Source organism: Lissotriton vulgaris, chromosome 8 (assembly GCF_964263255.1).
Source record: "Lissotriton vulgaris chromosome 8, aLisVul1.2, whole genome shotgun sequence".
NCBI classification, from domain to species: domain Eukaryota; kingdom Metazoa; phylum Chordata; class Amphibia; order Caudata; family Salamandridae; genus Lissotriton; species Lissotriton vulgaris.
In genome coordinates, this window is record NC_141696.1 from 55,295,673 (window position 1) to 55,314,713 (window position 19,041).

The 19,041-nt window shown below is 44.3% G+C and overlaps 1 protein-coding gene across 1 annotated transcript in view; it reads left to right on the forward strand.

Moving 5' to 3' along the window:
* Positions 1-13,896, forward strand: part of RRP8 (ribosomal RNA processing 8) — a 78,335-nt gene extending 64,439 nt beyond the window's left edge. The window contains exons 5-8 of the mRNA XM_086933688.1: positions 1,930-2,059; positions 3,267-3,373; positions 10,590-10,686; positions 11,623-13,896. Of these exons, the coding sequence (XP_086789814.1) occupies positions 1,930-2,059; positions 3,267-3,373; positions 10,590-10,686; positions 11,623-11,736 (448 nt within the window). The 3' untranslated portion in view covers positions 11,737-13,896. The remainder of the gene's footprint in view (positions 1-1,929; positions 2,060-3,266; positions 3,374-10,589; positions 10,687-11,622) is intronic.
* Positions 13,897-19,041: the final 5,145 nt, after the last annotated feature.

A 19,041-nucleotide genomic window follows, 5' to 3' on the forward strand; every position in this document is an offset into this window, starting at 1 on the left:
GGTCTCATGCCATCTTGCTTTCTGACTTTGCCTTGCTTCTGCGTGCACAGAATTATAAGTGCTTACTATTGGCTTTGACATGGCCTTATGTCTTTTTGATGTTTGACTGCTTTGGTGCTGCGTGTACAGAGGTGCTTGCAAGTTGCTTGGGTTATTTGCATTCAATCTCTTTCTGTTTTTCTAGCGATTGTTTTGGTTTCATGTACTCTGGAAGGCCTTATGAGAGCTTTGTTAAGATAGAGGCTGGAAGAATGGAGGAAGAGACGTGAGAGCTCCTTACTGCTAGGGGATGCTTGCCTTAGAACTAGTCCAGTTCTGGTAAAATTCTTCTGGCGGTGGGAGGAGGTCTTTTGCGAATCTTCTAGTGTGTTTAAAGCTTAGGGTTGGAAGCTGGGAGTTTGGAATCCGAGCGAGGGCAGTTGTCTGTCTCTGAGTATGAACCCTGGTTGATTAGCTCTGATCCCCAGACGTGACTCCCCCGGCCAGAATTGGGCTAAGATGCCAGGGGATGTATTGAGTTTTTTTTTGGCTATTGCCATTGTGAGGTGTTTTCTTTGTGGTGTGGGAAGTGCACATCCAGAGCAATCCTCTACTGTGTGTGTGTGTGTGTATGTATGTATGTATGTATGTATGTATATATATATATATATATATATATATATATATATATATATATATATATCTTTCTGATCTCTTGCAGGACGTCCAGTGTATCTTATCTTATATCATATATTGCTTGTTTATTCGTCAGTATAATTATTGATTCATGCCATTTAGATTATAGTTTGCTCAGTTATTGATTCATGCCTTCAGATTATAAGTTTGCTACATATCTTTTAATCTTATGCATTTGGTATCTTAGACAGCCTTTATTTAGAGATTATTATGTAATAAACCCCCAAGCCTTATTCTAAAAGTGTTAGTCTTTTCAAAAGGTACTGTTTGTTGAAGTCTTTCTGTGCCGGGGGTGGCAAGACATGGTCAAAAGTGTATATTATTTAAGGGTGCAGTGATGAAAAGTACCCCGCCTTGGGTGAGTGCTGGGTCTTGCCTCAGCCTAAGGGGGATGTTGCAGTTATTATCTGTCCTTTTTGTGAAAAGCAGATCCATTACAGATGCCAATCCACCTTTTGATGACAAAGAAAATGTCAGAGGTAGTGGTATTGAGGCTGGAAGTCCAAATGACCAACATTAGGGAAGCAGTGCAGTAAGTAAAAAAATTAAATAACATTTTACTCAGACCAATACAACTATTGTGGCTGAGCAAAAATATGCCTCGTCTGATGTAAAAGGATAGGAGACGTCAGAGGCATAGGGTTGTGAGGAAGAGCGCATATTAAGATTTTGAGTTGCCATCTTTAGAAGCCGAGCTGGCCAGAAGGCGTTGGCTGCTGTAAATGTAAAGGTGCTATATGGCTGTACCAGGTTCGATTAGTAAGTTCCTTGTAACTCTGTTGGGGCTCACACATGTCATTTGGCCCTGGCAGAGAGAATCTAAAGGAAGTGAAGCTCCCAGTGTTTTGTACTCTTGTCACGTATGTATATTGAGTGCGTAGAACTCCCCCCTGAATCCTGCCTTACAGGTGACTTCACAACACAATGTTGCAGGCTGATGGCATCTGTGCTGTGCTCCTACCTTGGGGTTTGCGGAGATAATGTTTGAGTGCAGCCAATATCGGAGGTATCAGCATTTCTTAGTCTTCGGTACTTTTGTATTCACTTTGCAGTGCTCTAGAGGCAGAGGGCTTTATTTGGTTGGGTTGCAGTATGACTGCAAGGAGTCTTCTACTCTTATTTTTGTTGCTTCCGAGGACTTTACTAGTGTTTTCCAAAACAGGGACACCTGTGTTGTTATTTCTGGTCAGAGCTGAGCATGTGACTTATTGTGTCTTTCTGGATACCCTTTCTAAAATGATTTTCTTTTTCCAGACCGGCATCATTGGTGGTGGCAGATTTTGGGTGCGGAGATTGCAAGATCGCTCGCAGTGTTAGAAACACAGTGCACTCCTTTGATCTGGTGGCTCTCAACGAACATGTGACGGTGTGTGACATGGCCAAGGTATGCACTGTCTTTACATGGTTTGGTGGGAGTGTACTGGTTGGTGTGTATCAGTCTAGTTATTATTCTCAAGGCATAACAGTACTTGAGTTTACATATTCAAATCAAACTTTGCTTAGAATGCATGAAAACGGGCACAATAGCTCTTTCCACCTTTGTATTCTTATGAAGCGGACTTTTACCATGACCATAACAAATAATTTAGAAATACTTTTTTCACAACTGCTCACATATTTTTACTCTGCAACATACTGGTCTCTCGATAGGGTTAACCAAAACCGACACAACCTCAGAAGTAAATGTAAAGATAGCCTTCTATACGTTTATAACTTTGGGCATACCCACACCATATGTAACCAATGTTTCTGTGATATAATGACAGCACTTGGGCACTTATTAAAGATTATATTATTCAATTTATGTAACAGTGCTGGTGTGTAATACAACATCCAATTTGAGTGAAATTGCATGTTTCTCAAGTTGGCGCCATTGTGAAATAGCCAGTCCGATTTTGGCTCCACTCCCCAATATTAGAAGTTGCCTCAGCACAATATCCAGAGTTTCATTAGGAACTGAGCAGCAGCTCCTAGATAATTCATTATTATTTTTAATGCCGTTTCCTAGATCAGTGCCGTACAACCTCCCCACCTGCTGGCCCCCTGGCTCTCTTCAGATATGTCCCATACGTGCCCCGTCCTTATACTATTCCATTGTATTGAATCTTGTTTACTCTTATTACTGGTTCCTCTTTCATGTCCTGCTATTCTGCTCCCGTTGCCTCTGGTCTGGCCCAGCCCTTATAACTAGGGGTGGGCGGCAAACTCCGCTCCACCGGCAGAGCTTGCAGAGATTTCCTATTGCGCTCTCCGCTTGGAACGCGAAGTTTGGTTAAAATAAACTCACCAATAGCTGCGTAGTAGAGTTTACCGCCCACCACTACTTATAACTACTTCCATTTTCTCTGTTCCTGCCACCTCCTTCCTCGCCTCTCTTTTTCCACGGTCTCTGATCTGAGCCACACCCCTCACTCGCATGTTTCCATTGTATCTGTCCCAGTTCCCTCTTCCCTCACTCCTTTTTCTATTGTCTCTGATCTTAGTACCTCGCTCCTCTTCTGTCTCTTTTTCTCCGCCCCTCTTACTCCTCTGATTCCATTGCCTCTGATCTGCTCCATCCCTCACAGTAGCTTCTGATGTCTCTATTCCAGGTCCCTCTTGCAGACGAGTCTGTGGATATTGCTGTCTTCTGCCTGGCACTTATGGGCACCAACTTGCAAGATTTCTTTGGCGAAGCCAACCGGATCCTAAAACAAGGGTGAGGATTCTATAGTTCACTTTGCTCCCTACAGGTGACTAGGTACAGTCATCAAACGTGTAGAACCAAAGCTTTGTGCCAAAACCACTCTTAAACTGAAAAAGTTACAATGCTGTGTATATTTGAACATTTGACTTTCTACTTTAGAAAATTATTCAGTAAGTTGTTAATGAAACTGAAATCAAGTGCATGCAATATGGAATGTCAAGATCAATGCAGTAAAAATGGCACATCCCTTGGATTTTTACTGCAGACCATAACCATGTAACATTGACAGGATGTAACTTCTACCTAGTTAATTATACATGGTTAACCTTCAATCGAATGATGATAAAACTATATGTTGTCTTTCTTTATAAATCTGGTGTAGTACCTTCTAAGAGCAAGCTGTTGCTCCTTCATCAAATGAAAGTTTCCATATTTCAATTGACGTTGGACGAGGGGAGTCTAGCTACACCACAATACTCCCTCCTCTCTACATACAATTTCTCCTTTACAATTTGGAAATACATGTATTTATTTGCAAATAGAAAAGGTTTGATTTAGTAAGAAACTGCTGATTCATGTTTGTGAGTATACATAGTTGTGAAACTCGTTAGGTTTTTACGGTGCATAGCTTACGAAACATTAACTAAAATGAAATTACAGTAAAATATACTAACTATAAATAGCAATGTTATCAAAATAGACACATTTGGTAATAAGATTATTATTTTACATGCTTCGGAAGGTTTTCTTTTAGAAAAGGGTTTCATTACAGGATCCTGTAGCTTTGGGCATGCTGCTTTTGGTGCTCCATAAACAGAAATGATTGATGTAAAATTTCAGGTGCCTGTGAGGCCTCCACTGGCCTGGCCTTGGTGCTATGGCCTGCTAGTAAGGATGCTGGTGAAAATCTTGAGTTCGCTGATGATGGGAAGTTTTGCAGCACCATGGCTGCCAAGATCTACCCTTCCCTTGCTCACTAGAGACCATGGAAGAGGCCTGAAGCCTATCCAGCTGGATAGTTTGGGACAGTTTTATTAATGTATAAATATTTTAAGGTGTGTTAAGCAGACGTATCAGAGCTGTACCTCAGATGAAATTGTGGTTGCATTCACGTTAACAGAACTTAGGGCTTGGCCACTATACAACCTCCTGCATTGCCACCAACTCCACTGTGACAACCACTGGCCTTCAGCTGTGCAGCCACAACCGTTCTTTATACACTACTTCTGTTAGAATTGTGGCTTTATCAACTCCACTACATTTACCTCATCTTGGTGACAGCGGTGCCACACGAGTGTAGGACCAGATTCTCCATCCCCCGAACAAGACTAATTCAGTTGCACGGGTCATCATCATCCCTTTTTATACCTAGCTCGGTTCCACAGATTTGCTAATGGCATGGATAAGAAGGTCATGCAATGCCCATCACTTTTATGCTCTGATGAACAACACCCTGATTGCTTCAATACCAAAGAGATGAAGTCACTTGAAGAGAATGGGATTTTAGTTTGTGTTCTCCTGGAAGATGGCAGAAATGGGATGTGTATTATTAAGCCTAGCTGAGAAAAGGGTATTGTGATGGTGGGCGGATACCCAAACACCAAATTCAGGGCATCAATAGATGCAACCTACTGTATGGGCCCTAAACTACTGTCTCATCTCCTGTACTGAGAACAATCACCAGTTACCCTCTTACTCATTCAGTGACACTTTGTGCTATGCCCGCATCACTCACCTGCGGCTCTCTTCAGCATTCACCTATCTCTAAGTAGTACCTTGATGACATGCTCATGTTTCCCGGGCTCAGAATGTGTTCCGTCTCTAGTTTTTCTGCTGATTATTCACAGGGATGAGAACCCACCCTTCAATCCTAGAATGCCATTTTCCAACAGAGAGTTTCAACATGGTTGCACTATGGTCAAGCATTTCTTTCAATCATAGATGTACAGGAATTGTTTCTCATCCTGATCTGCCATTGCGACAGTAAAATATCCGGCTTGGGTCTTGAGGGACTTTCTCATTACAAAGGGCTCTAGAACGTGTCTGTACTTAAGTGGAGACCGCCCATTTGGGATCGGCCCTCATCCACATCTCCTTTACTAAGATGCCTGACTGATTTTGGAATTGCCTCTTCCTGGGGAGCTGAGTTGATATGCGATTTGAAACAGTACTACAGTTAAATCTGGGCACCTCCATAAACCAGGCCAAGACCGCCCTCATACCTTTTCAATTCACTCCGTTCATCAGGCTATGATTGATACCTCAGTCGGGATATCCTTTGTGCTCCAAAGTGTTTGTTTACCCTATAGGAGGCTAGTCACTCTTGATGTCAGTCAGTCATCACATGGTGGTTTCAGATACAATAGGTTGCATGACATCCTGTGTGCAAATGGTCCCTAAGGACTACAGTGAGAGTTGCGAGTCCACTTGAGAAACTGGTCATGAAAATGAAATACAATCTGTGCTAATTCTTGTTTCCCTTCAGATTTGGAGGAACCGTCAATGGTGATCCGACTGAACCAACCCCTCTGTTTAAGTCCCCTCCCAGATGGTGAATCGGAAAAACCTTCCGAAATCTTCTCAAGTATCATTTGTCTCATTTAAACGAGGGCTAACCTAGGTCATTTTGAGGCACGTGACCTTTAATGTCTAAATGGCCGGAACTTCAACTTTCCAAAGTAGTAGTAGCTAGGTTCTACTCTGATGTCCTTCTCATTGTGATTTGGGAAAACGAGGGTCTGAGCAAACAATACCCTTGTTCCACGGGAACAAAAAGAGGACAGAACAAGCAATCATGTTCTGAAATCTAGTTCAGCTAATATGAGCTGTGATATGTTTAGTGGAATTGCTGACCTTGTGATTGATTGAGCTGCCAGCATCACACTAAAGAGTGGATTGTTTTTCTTTTCTATAGTCGGGGACCGCATATCCTCAAGTCACATGGTTTAGCAATCTTCTTAGTATCTTAAATTACAACAATATAGCACAATATAGTGACTTTGTTTCCCTAAATAAAACAAATACAACCCAACTTTACACCTCACTTGTAACTCTTCTCTTTCTCCTAACTTTTCCTATTCCTGCTCATCTAGTGTGTGACTTGTAGCCCAATCTACTTACCGCATCTGCAACACCACCCATTTTTAACATGTTCTCCACTCTGCTAATTGTCTATCTATTACTTCAATTTTAGCTCTATCCTCACTGCTCTTTCACTGACCAAATGATGTTCTGTTTGTTCTTTATGATGTATAATATCTAGATGTCCCCCAGACTTGGACTACTTCTCTATCCTTATTTAGCATCCTCTTCATTGTAAGAGAGACTTTTTGAATCGTTCATAGATGTAAAAAGCACTGATACCTCTCTGTCTTGCTGTATAACGATGTAAATATTATTTCATGGAGCCCTTGGTTTCTTGATTATAAAGTAAATGCTGGCTAGGAAATCATTCAGCGGAGCATGGTAAATGAAAGCATACAAATGTTACACATGACACTTTTTGTTCAGGGTGAAGACAAAATGTATTTTTATTTTTGCAGCTTGAAATCTCTTCTAGATTCACATGCTTTGCACAATCCTAGCTTCTAGTGGCTATGCCCAGACATTTCTTTTGTTCAAAAACGTTGTATTGTGAGTGGGCGTCATCATTTGGAGTTCAAGTATGATGGTACCTCTGTGCGTGCCCACCTTCTTAGATTTTTTTTTTTCTGCCTCGATTGTGGAGGTGCATTGATGGAGCTCCTGAAGAACTCGTTCAAGTCTAGAGAAATACAAAACAGTCATGAGTTTTGCAGAGATACTTGTTCAGTACTGGATCGTGGTTTCTGGCTTTTTGTTAGGGGTAGGGCGGACTCAGTGTAGCCAGAGAATGGTAGTCAATATGGGATCCATGACTTTTATCAACACCATTTTGGATGATAAGCAAGTTCTATAAATGTTGCTCCGAACTACCCTAGAAAGTTCGCCCTAAACAACAATCATCCAGTATGCACGTTCGGCCTCCCAGAAAACCATATGCCAGAGGATTGTTTTGCATGTCCATTGTTTAAGCCCCATAATTTAGTCGACAGGGACAAGAGTTTTTGAGCACACTGGGTAGCTGCCATGTATGGCTTGGCTCTCGCAGTTTGAAAAGCAGAGAATGGGTGCTCCGCAGTTGTGACAGGAGGCACAGGGGATACAGAGGCTCAGACCTCAAGAAAATGTCACTGCAGGTCAGAGATGATTAGAAATAGACAAGATCCTAAGTCTACACTGCTCTATATCAAAGCACTTTGAGCCATAGAAGGAGAAGACATGCAGGCCACTACCTAAGACGCCAAAGCATTAGTCTTTGAGCGAATACACTGAGTCACACAAGAGTAAACCCTCGATGCCGAACAATCCTGCAGTCACAGGCGTTAGTCTTCCCATTCTATTGGGCAAGATAAGGCCATTGGTAAGGATTTGCAAAAGGGCATTTTGTTTATTTCTGAGAGCGATTGAGCGGAAAGAGGGTTAGAGGGACAGATGCACTCGAAGGAAAAGTCCCATGGGGACAGGAAAAACCCCTGATATTGTCAACATTGAGAGGAAGAAGAGGACAGTGGATGTAGAAATAAAAAACTTGAAGTAAAAGCCTGCAAAGACCCAATGGACCTTATGAGGAACGCCTGTGTGTGATACATCAGGCCCTATGTCTCCCCCAGAAGACCCTAAGCCTTTGAGAGTCAAGAAGTCGAGACCGGGATTGTGGGGGGAATACCTTTTTATGCAATCTGATTCTGAAAAATTGGTTTCCACACATTCGATGAAGAGACACTGGGAACATGTAAAGGCAGATTCTTCACTAAAAAAGATGGAGATGTATCCATAGAGACCGAGCCCTCTGACTTTCCTATATACCACATGCTAAGTGAAAAGGCTGTAGGCACATTTGGGGGTCCAGCTGGAGGTAGAAAGGTAGGACACATGTTTCCTACTGGAAACACAGAGCCCCGTCTACAAGATCAATCAGTTTCTGCCCCTGCTACCAAGTGTCATCCTGCAAAGCTAGCAACTTCTAAGGTAGTGACCCCATGCATAGACAAAAAGAATTGAGCATCTTCTCAGGACACAAAGGACATCTTGAGGCAGACTCTCTTCCAGTTTCCACAACGAGAACATGAGTCGTGTCACCTGCATCCGTGGGGTCCCCACTGGGCAAGACAGTAAGAGGTTGAAGGCAGTGGGTAGGAAGATGGACAGAGCAGTTGCCACCCAATGGCCGATAGACCACTCCAGTGCTCTCCTCCATAGACAGGCACACTTTCACTGAAAGGACTCAGAGAATTTAATCTCACACCTACCAGAGGAATACCAAAAGAGGTCCAAAGCAATTGTTAAAGCAATAACATAGCCAAATCTTGCCCTAAATCTGTCTTGAAGGCGGCAGATACAGAAAGCAGACAACTTACCACTGGTATAGCCCAGAGAAGGCATGCATGGGTGTGCATCTCGCGGCTCATACCAGCGTTCCAGGCAAATATTGTGGGTATGGTCATTAAAGGATACCATTTGTTTGGCCATAGGGCAGACCAAACCCTTGAACCAAAGAAGAAAGCAAACAAGACTGCCAAGGATATGGGGGATATACAGGTCCTTCCTTTAAAATGTAATCTCATCTAACAGGAAGGTCAAGGAAAGTGTAGGCCAAGAGGCAAACTGCAGTGAGTCAGTTCTGTCAGCCTATCCAGTGGCAGCAACTTTGTACAGAAACTTCCTACAACACCAGCAAAACACCAGGAATGCAAAAAGCAAGATTTTAAAATGCTACAAACAGATATGTGAGTACTGCTACAGAAGGTGTGATATTTTGAGCCAGTTCTGGATTTTTAGGCTTAGAACTTTGCATTTTATACTTTAAAATGGCCTCGCAGTTCAATCTCAGTTTGCAGAATGCTGTCCTAGATTTACTGAAGATGTCAATCAAGTCATGGAGCACATGATGTGCCGCCATTGTGTCTCTTGTATCTCCTGCACATTACTCTGTCTCCTTCTGCACTTCCCCTGCACCTCCTTCTGCACATCACAGTATGCCTCTTCCTGTACATTACTCTGCACCTCCTATCACCCCTAGTCCTCTTCTGCATATGACCCTGTGCATCCCCCTACACAAGACCCTGTGCTGCCTCCTTCTTGCCACTCTGACTCATCTAGGATTGCCCTGTGCAGCACGCAGCGCAATGTGCTCCCAAAGCACTGCTTCCGTACCAGAGCTGCCCTGCACTCCTGAACTGTACATCTCTCAATACTCTCCTCTGGCGCATCACTCGGTGCTAACCAGAGGCACTTTAGCATAGTCTCCCATGAGGCCCATCAGCCAGGGCTCGTGTGATGCACATCTCCTAATGCTTCTATGGGACGCGTCAGCCAGGGCTCCACTGAGGCGCATCCCGCAGGCATGACTGCTGTGGCATGTGCCCCAGTTTCCTGACTTATGTTAGTCAGAGGCAGGCAACTTCTGTGTTTTATTATGAGTCTCTTGCGGAGGAAGAGCAGAACTCTGAGTACTGAAATTTACTGGTAAGTATTTGGGATGTTGTCACTTCCCTTCGGTGACTGACCCACCCTACCCTACCCTCATGTCATATCTTCTTGTGCAAGTCATCAAGTTAGACTGAGCAGGAGAGGGAGGACAGGTGGATATGTAGGCATGTGCTTAGGCTTTAATGTAGCCTTATAACCCGCTGCCAAGGGCTATACCGGTTGTTGAAGGCCCTGAACCCAAGTTTTAACAAGGTAGAGGGACTTTACAACTGGTAAAGCTCGAGGCAGATGGGCTATAAGTCCATTAGAACATTCCACCCACTAAAGGTAGAATGTTTTAAATTAAAAAGGAAGAAACATTGGAATGTTGGCGCTCGGGTCTATACCAGCCATTACAAGCCCGGGGCTGCTCCGCTGTCTTCAGTGGAGCTCTCTACACTCCAGTGTTCTAATTTAGATTCGACTGCTTCAGTGAGTGAGTGAACTGCACTTATACGGTCTTCTCCCTCAGTGTACTCTAGTGCCGCTCTCTTAAAAGATCCTCAGTGTGTCCTCTGCCAATCTCTTCCTGCTGTGATTTTTGCCTCCACTGTATTCCTCTGATGCTGCTCTCTTCCAGACTGTTCCTCCACTGCTGTTCTCTGCCAGTCTGTGTCACAGATGAGAAACTATCGTTGTTGGCCTTCTAGTGAACTTTGGTGTCTGTCTTTATCCACAGGGGCGTTCTCAAGGTTGCAGAAGTGGCCAGCCGCTTTGGAGATGTTCGAACGTTTCTTAGTGCGTTGGCTATCATGGGCTTTAAGAACACAACCAAGGTACTGGAAGAAGACACAAGTGCATGCTACTATCTGAAAAGACCACTTTAAAACAGTGCTAAATACACCCTATGCCCAGTAACAATACAGGGGAGCACGGCACCCTGCCTCTGCTAGTACACCAAGGCAGGACTTCACCTAAATTCTTGAAAGAGTACTGCTTAGGTTACCCAAATAACTGCATGCAACAATCAGCTTAGTGAAACTAGACACCTGAAGACCCTGCTGCTCTCAGTGACTATGAAAGGTGTACCAGCACCCGGATTGCTTTGAAAGGTGCCACGTGGCTCTAGCGCCAAGTGGGACATTCTAGGACTCCTACTGCATCTATGCTGCATGGAGCTGTAACCGCACCACAGTCCTAGGGATCTTACGGCACCCACTCTCGGTTCATGTGAACTGCACAAGGATACGATCACTCCAGTCTGAAAGTGAAGACCCCATAGGGATCATATTTCACAGCACTCTCATGTCTGGTGAGCCACAAAGGTTACAACTCCAGTGCCAGTGATGGGATACCATAGGGTTCATACTGCACCCACTCAGTTCGTGTAAACTGCATAGAGACATAACTGCACTTCAGTGTCAGTGAGGGGACCCCACAAGGATCTTACCGTACTCACTCCCAGTTCATGATAACCTCACCAGGATATGACTGAACCCCTTTGTCAATCGTGGGACGCCACTGGGATCCTAATGCAACCCACTCACTATTCTTATCAACTACCTGTTGCTCTGAAAACCCCTCCTTTGGTGATGCTTTTTGGCTGTGTGCGTATGAGCCACAAGTCTTCCTCTCTTTATAGGGTTGAGTGTTTGGTGTATTAAGAAAAGTCACTATTCCTGTCTTCATTCAACACATGTTCTTTGTTATGTTACCGTGTGCATTTTATTTTGTATTAAGGTTGTTGCTGAAACTGCCCTGTCTTCTTGCAGGACACCGAGAATAAGTACTTCTATATGTTTGAATTCACCAAGACCGGCCCACCTAAATCCAAGGGAAATCTGCCTGGCCTGGAGCTCCAAGCCTGTCTCTACAAGAAGCGCTGAAGCAACATTCCTGGTAATGGAATCAGTCTTCGGGAAGTGGTACCTGCATACTGGATACACGACTGGACTACGGTTATCAAAGAGGATTGTGTAAAAAGGCCAACTCCTGTCAACTGAAGGCTTAATTCTGTGTGATAAAATGAATCCCAGATTATAGAAAAGTTACTTTTCTATCCCATGTTGCAGGTACAACATGCCAGGCATAGGAGTCTGAGCCTGGTTCTGAAAGCCAGGCCGCGGCATTGAGTATTACGTACTCTGAGATGGAAGGAGGTTGCCATCTGTGAACTACGTTTGGACTTCTGGAAATGAATGGTTTGTTTGACTGTATGATTGTAAGACAGCATCTTTTCCAAAGGCTGTGGTGTGGAAAATTGCACCATGACATCCAATGCAATTGCTATGTTGCTTTCCATCTGCAACCCTTCTGATGTCTCCAGTGTCTGGCCTCTCTGCATCTTTTTTAATGGCCCTGGTGTCTTGTCCATCGTTTTTCAGAAACTCCATATCGCTAGGTGCGGCTCTAGCAGTTCACATCCTGATGCATCCTACATAAATGTTGTTTTTCTTTTTTAACTAAAACATTTTATTGGTATTATGTGAGGTGAAAAGAATTAAAAGCAGCCCTTGACTGGAGCATTCTCCTTCCTACTCGGTACTCAAATCCCTTGCAGTTCCATCCTAGTCCATCCAGTCTTCCAAGATGGGGAATCTCCAGTGATATTGGTCCATCACCAGTACCCACCCTGCTCAACTGGGTGGGTGGCTGTCTCACCACTTACAAGATATATCAAGTTTCACCACCACTAGTCCTAAATGTATCAATGCAATTTTGATATCAGTTGTTTTCTAAATCAAGACATATACGTAACAATCGTAATCTGGGGTCGTCATCCAGTTCCCATCTAATCACGCTTTGAAGTATATGTCACACCCATGACCAAAAAGTTGAATCCATAGACAGCTCCTGGCTGTAAGACGTAATCTTGTTGCTCTCCATATTTTAAGCATTTGTAGATCTGATTCGTTTGAAATGTTGAATAAGTTATCATGTAAGGTATATGCTATGTAGGTATTTGAACTATAGTATGTGAAATTGGCTGGCGATGGCAATTTCTCTTAAGGGCCTTTCGAGAAGATTGTCAGCCTTTATGTGCAAGATGCCCTGTATCTCCCTCCTATGCTCACGGACGGGTGTCTAAGATGAAGGTGTATGACTATTAATTGGTATACAGTGTATACTTTCCTACAATCTGTATCCGCCCACATGAGCCTTTTTGCTTCAAGAGAATTAAATTCAGGGAGGACTGCAAGATCTTCAATATGTGGTTGAAGATTGTGCCTTAATTGTAGATATTTGACGAATTGTTGCTTTTACGTGTCAAAATTCTTCTATAGGTCTTTGACTAAACACTTAGCAGTGCCCATCATGACTTTCCCTGTCTGGTGCCACTAATCAAGTGTCAGGATGTGCTCCGCTGATTTGTACCTTGACCAGTAATTTGGTATAAAGGAATTGTATAGTGCCACTGAATTTATGGCAATGCAAAAGATAGACAATGGAGTTGAATGCCTTCTTAAAATTGACCATTAGTGAAGCTGACGGCCATCTAGGAAGAGGGCTAGGGCATGGTGAAGACGTCGTATATTATGTGGATTATAAAGCCACATTAGTCTGGGTGTACTGTAGATCCAGTCAGCTCGAATGCGTTGGTAGCTAGCACTTTGGCAGTATTTTTAACTTCAGTGTCGGTAAGGGATGTTGGATGATATGAGGAGCACTGGTCCTGTGTCCGATCAGGTTTAGGTATGACAACAATTTAGTTGGTGCTCAAGTCCTGTAGGAGCTCCCAGTCGTCACCGCCTCCTCCACAATTGTCTTAAGAGGAGGGATAACGGATTGGGAACTCAGTTTCTTCCCACCCTCGAGGTCTCCCCAGGCTGCGACATTTCCTCATCTTCTATCATTTCCTTTCTTCCCCTGAAAGGCACCACTTTGGGATGTGTTCACATAAAACTCCAGATGTGCAACTGGATTTTGTTAATCCTTCTCTGCATGTAGGTGTTAATACTATGTTGCAAAGGTTTTGACTATCAGGATTGGTTACTTTTTGATGTAAACCACAAAATTCAGTAAAATATTTTGATAATTGTTTTACACATGCTTTTTCATAGACCTCTTCTTTTCTATTTGACATTGGCCTAAAAGCAATACACATCTGGCATGTTTAGGACAATGCATGACCTATCTACATATATCTGTAAAGGTAAGATGTACTAGTATCAAGTGTGAGCTGATAAAACTGTCAAGGGCATAGAACACCGACATAGTTAATGATCAGTGTTGTGTTCTTACAACCACTGCACCAAGATATTGAGTCTCAAGAGAATAGTGAGAGACTTTTAGTAATCTAATGAAAAAGTTTAGATCAGGACAGCCCCTGTGCTGCTTGCATAGGGATGTGCGATGCTTATAACCCCCTCAGAAAGACAAAGTAGTTACAGAAATGATGAAAGCAAAGCTATTTAGCTTGTATTAAGCGTACATTTCAGCTACATATGGAAGGTGTTGTTAGCAGGAATTGGGGAAAAGCCCAGAATAGGCAATATGTCTGTTGGCTGATAATTATTAAAGAAGAAAAGCACGCATGGAGACATTACTGCACAATATGAACTTTCTGCAGTGAGCTAGGGCTTCTGGAACTATAGACAGGTTAATGGTCCTTCCAGCTACCAGAAGAGCATAAAGGCAGCGGAGTGTTCCTCAAAGTGTCTGAAAGGTCCCTTGTATTGACCTGATCATTGCAGTCACAGGACTGTTGCTCAAAGAGTTTGGGTGGAGCAGATACATTGAAATGTAATATTACCTAGATTTTTTTTGTGTGAGAATATTTCTTTATTGATTTTCTGATAAACATTTGGAACTCCATGCTCCGTGGGAGTGTGCAACATCTTACAGCTACAGTGCAGTGTACATGGCTGTGACAACAGTAATAAGAGCGTGAATACAATAATTCTACATAATGCAGTGTTGCGTCACACCTTGGATTATCTGAGCAACTGGTGCAAAATATCATCACAGCGATGCATATCAAGAAATACTACAAACAAAAACCAGGGAAGGATGGGGACCTTAGAGTACGTCCGTTATGTTCCAAGTGGGTTAATATGGACCAATGTTGTGCATGCACGGCGTGCCGATGTGGAAGACCAGCACAGGGGCGCAGGCTAATTGTGGTTGTGTCTTGGGTGGGGGCGATGTTGGGGGGTGGCGATGTTGGGTGGAAAAGGGAAAATGAGTGGTATTACAGGGTGACAAGACGGTTCCTGGTCAGGTGATATCTGCCCATTCCCCGGCTGATTCCAGTGAGAGTGTCTGCCAACCTAGCCTCAATTGCCGTGAGGTATGTTTTCCAATCTGCAGGAATGGGTATGATCGAATGGCCAAGCATGTGGCCATGGGAGATCTTAAGTTCTACTGTGAGTGCTCTACGTATGTCAGCAAGCCACAACTGAATAGGAGAAGCTAAATAGAATTTCCAGCACATTGCAATCTTCCATTTTGCTATCCCCAGGGCCAAATTCAAGAATTTATTGTGGGTTTTACGTTTTGCCGCACGTGTAGTGATACCCTAACAAGAAGTGCGAGCTGTCCAGATCAACATTGCTGCCAGTAGCTTCTGTTAGGATGTCGACCATTGCTGTCCAGTAAGTCTCCAGTTCTGGGCACGACCACGCCATGTGCACGAAGCAAGCCTCACTGTCCAAACAGTGAGGGCAACTCACTGGGGACCAGGGGTTCATCCATGCAAGTATATGGGGGTGAGGCAAGTGTGATGGAGATAACTAAATTAGGTATACTTAAGTCTGGAATTCACTGAGATAACTTTTGGAATACCCAGACATTGCACCCATGGGCTGTTGGTTAATGTAATTGAGAGTGCTTCCTCCCAGTAAGCTCTAAGCGCCGCGAGAGGCATGACATTGTCCTGTCGTAACAAATTGTACAGCATGGTTATGTCACGTTGGCTAGTGCAGTGTATGAGTAGTGTCTTAACCCCTTTGACGCTGATGACGAGCTGGGCTCGTCATCGCGTAGCCTCCTCGCACGCTGATGACGAGCCCAGCTCGTCACGCAAAGTGTGTTTTTAAAAAACCCAGCGTGCGAGCGGAATTCCGCTAGCGCGCATGCGGTTAAGGAGCCTAGATGTTGCTAGTTCTTTGTGTGTCCTGCCCTATATCTTGTGGAGGTGGTGTGTGAGGGATGCATACAGAAAAAAGGACCCAGGGATGATCTCAAAATTATTTGTCAAGTTCTCGAATGTACTTAGAACCGGGTCTGAGAACAAGTCACCCCATGAGGTGACACCCACCCTGGTCCATTCTGTCGCCTCTGGTCGAGAGCCCAGTGCGATGCAACCAGGTGTCACCTAGAGTGGTAATTCAGGGGCGTACTAAAGGAGGGGGCGTATCTTATATAAGTAAAAAAAACAACAAGAACAGGCCGTAGACATTAGGATATTCCCTGGCCTCTTTGAGATTCTAGTTTCTGAGCACCACAACCATTCCAGTATGGCATTCGGGCAAAGTCCAGTCGCCCAGCAACCCAGTTCCGGTAGGGCCGTTGCTTTTCTCCGCATATATATCAAAGCGTATCCACTTACTGCGAAACAATGTGCCAATGACTATACTCCCGTACGCCCCAGTCTCCGTCCACAATATGAGCGAGCAGGCGAGTGGCTCTATTCCCAACGTAAAAATTATTGGTGATAAAGAGCATCCCTGTAGGGTGCACTGTTCAATGACAAAGGGGTCAGAAATAACAGAGCCGGTCTTCACTCATGCCGTTGGTGAATTATATAATAAGAAAGTTCATTTTAGGAATCGGGCACCCATCCCAAAGCCTGAAAGTACTGCATGTAAGTAACCAGCCCAAGATGTCGGACGCTTTCTCAATGTCGTGAGGAGACCCAGGGTTGAAGTTGTGATGTACGCGCCCAGTCTATCAGCAGAAAGCGGTTACGATTAAGGAATGTGTTCCTGCCAGATATGAAGCCATTCTTGTTGCTGCGCACAAAAAGTTGAGTAACCGCTATCAGTCTATGAGCCAGAACTCTGCCATGGATCTTATAATAAGAATTTAGAAGGGACAGTGGGCTGTACCACCCAAGAAATGGGCCCCTGACTGGTTTGGGTAGGACCACTAATACGGCCTCATGGAGGGAGGAGGGTAATGCACCTTTTTCATACGCATAGGCGTATACCCGACATAGGCGAGGGACTAGTTGCGTGAGAAAGGTTGTATAAAACTCTAAGGGCCAATCATCGACCCAAGGAGACCTACCTCTTTCCATCTGTTGTATGGTGACTGCTATCTCAGTTTCAGTAATAGGGGATTCCACTTACGCGTAGGCAGGACATGGGGAGAGTGGTGCCATCCAGGAAGGAATGTATCTCGACTGGGTCACGCTCTTGAGGGGCTCTGTAAAAGGAGGTGTGTTACAAGTAGAAGGCATTATTAATTTCGTCCTGCGTGTTGACGGTGTGACCCACCCCGTCTCTGATGGCTGTGATCGGATACCTGGGCGAGTCCGATCTTAAGAGCTACCTCAACAACCTACTGATTTATCTACCTCCGTGTGCCTTCTGGCCTGATATTCCTTGTAGTCTAGAGCACCCATCTGCTCCATTGTCGTTTTATACACGGTCACGGTCATTTTGCATGGCAAAATAGGTGCCTGAGTCCATTAGTGACATTTACCATAGAGATCCCTGGATTCATTTTCTACCATACACTATTAACGTTTATGTAAGTTAAATGTACCAATTAGGAGCATACCAATTTTACCATGTTGTAATCCAAGTGCATAAACTGGGTAATCCTTGGTTGGTGTATTTGAATCTCCTATAAATTCATAGTATATGGTCTAGTAATTGTGCCCATGGCATGGAAAGTTACATGCCACCTGTGGACTGCAGCATTTATTGTGCCATCCGGAAAAATTAAAGCATGGCTTTGGGCCTCCCGTTGTAGCCTGGCTGCTACAGTTTAAACCTGCAGTGCGACCTGATAAAATAACCCATGTTGACAATTTTCACCTCCCTTAATGTTAGTAAGTGGCCCATATGTAGGCCTTGTAATCCCCAAGATAGGGTGTATATGCTATTTAGAAGGGGAACATTTAGCAAATTAATGTTAACATGCCCCTGCTGTGACATAGCCCTAAAAGCTTTTTCACTGGGGCAGGTTGAGCTGACCTATGTAGAAAATCGGAGAACAGATTAAAATACTGATACTGTGTTTCAGGAATGGGACCAGCTAGAAGAATATTTAAGCCACTGTTTTAGGTTATTAAGCCCTTCGCAGCGAGGGTAATTCCCTCGCTGTGCTAGGGGGCGGGGGTGCGCACAGCGCCCCGGTGCTCGTGACGAGCTCAGCTCGTCACGCCGCACGGTGGCGCTGTTCTCATGACGAGCTCAGCTTGTCACGGCCACACCCGTTTCTGAGAACGCTCACCACAGTGGGGGAATATGCACCGCGTGCGAGTGTTGTGGCCGTTGTCACGAGCGCAGCTCGTCATGAGCACACGGCCACCGTCCTCATGACGAGCTGAGCTCGTCATGAGCACCCATATGGTTAAAAATCCAAATCAATAGCGAAGTTTGATTTTTTCTTTTTTTTTATATTTCTTTTTATTAATATATAATAAACAATGAAACAAAATTAACAAATGCATTGGGGGTACATCGACATTATTTCTGCAGTGCTCGGAGCAGAGGAAGTCTCGCAAACAGAATATGATACACAGAATGGTATAGAACTTGGAATCAAGGGGAGTCCTGAGTGCCCAAATCAGACCGCCCGGCTGGGGGAGCACAAATGTCGCCCCGGTAAGCATTCCACGCCCCCCAAACCTTTATCCACTTTGCAGGGCAGCCCCTCGCAACATACACGGCACGCTCTCTGAACATACACCAGTCCAGATCCTGGGCCCATTTGGTGTGCTGCGGCGATTGAGTTGCTCCCCAGAGCTGTGCTATATTGCGCATTGCAATCATACAGGCCAGTGTAACCCATTGCTTTAAGTATTGATTTAGATCTGTGGGTTCCCAGATATAGAACAACTTTATAGGCCTCCCACAGTGTCTGTGCCGAATCCACCGTACCCTGATTATGTTGAAAATACTGTTCCGAGGCCCTACATATCTCTTTCCTAATGACGGGGTCTCGAAGGTGCCAGGCGTTAATAGGCTCGACTCTACCCACTGTAGGCAGTCCAATCTCAACTCGGACCCAAACTGGGG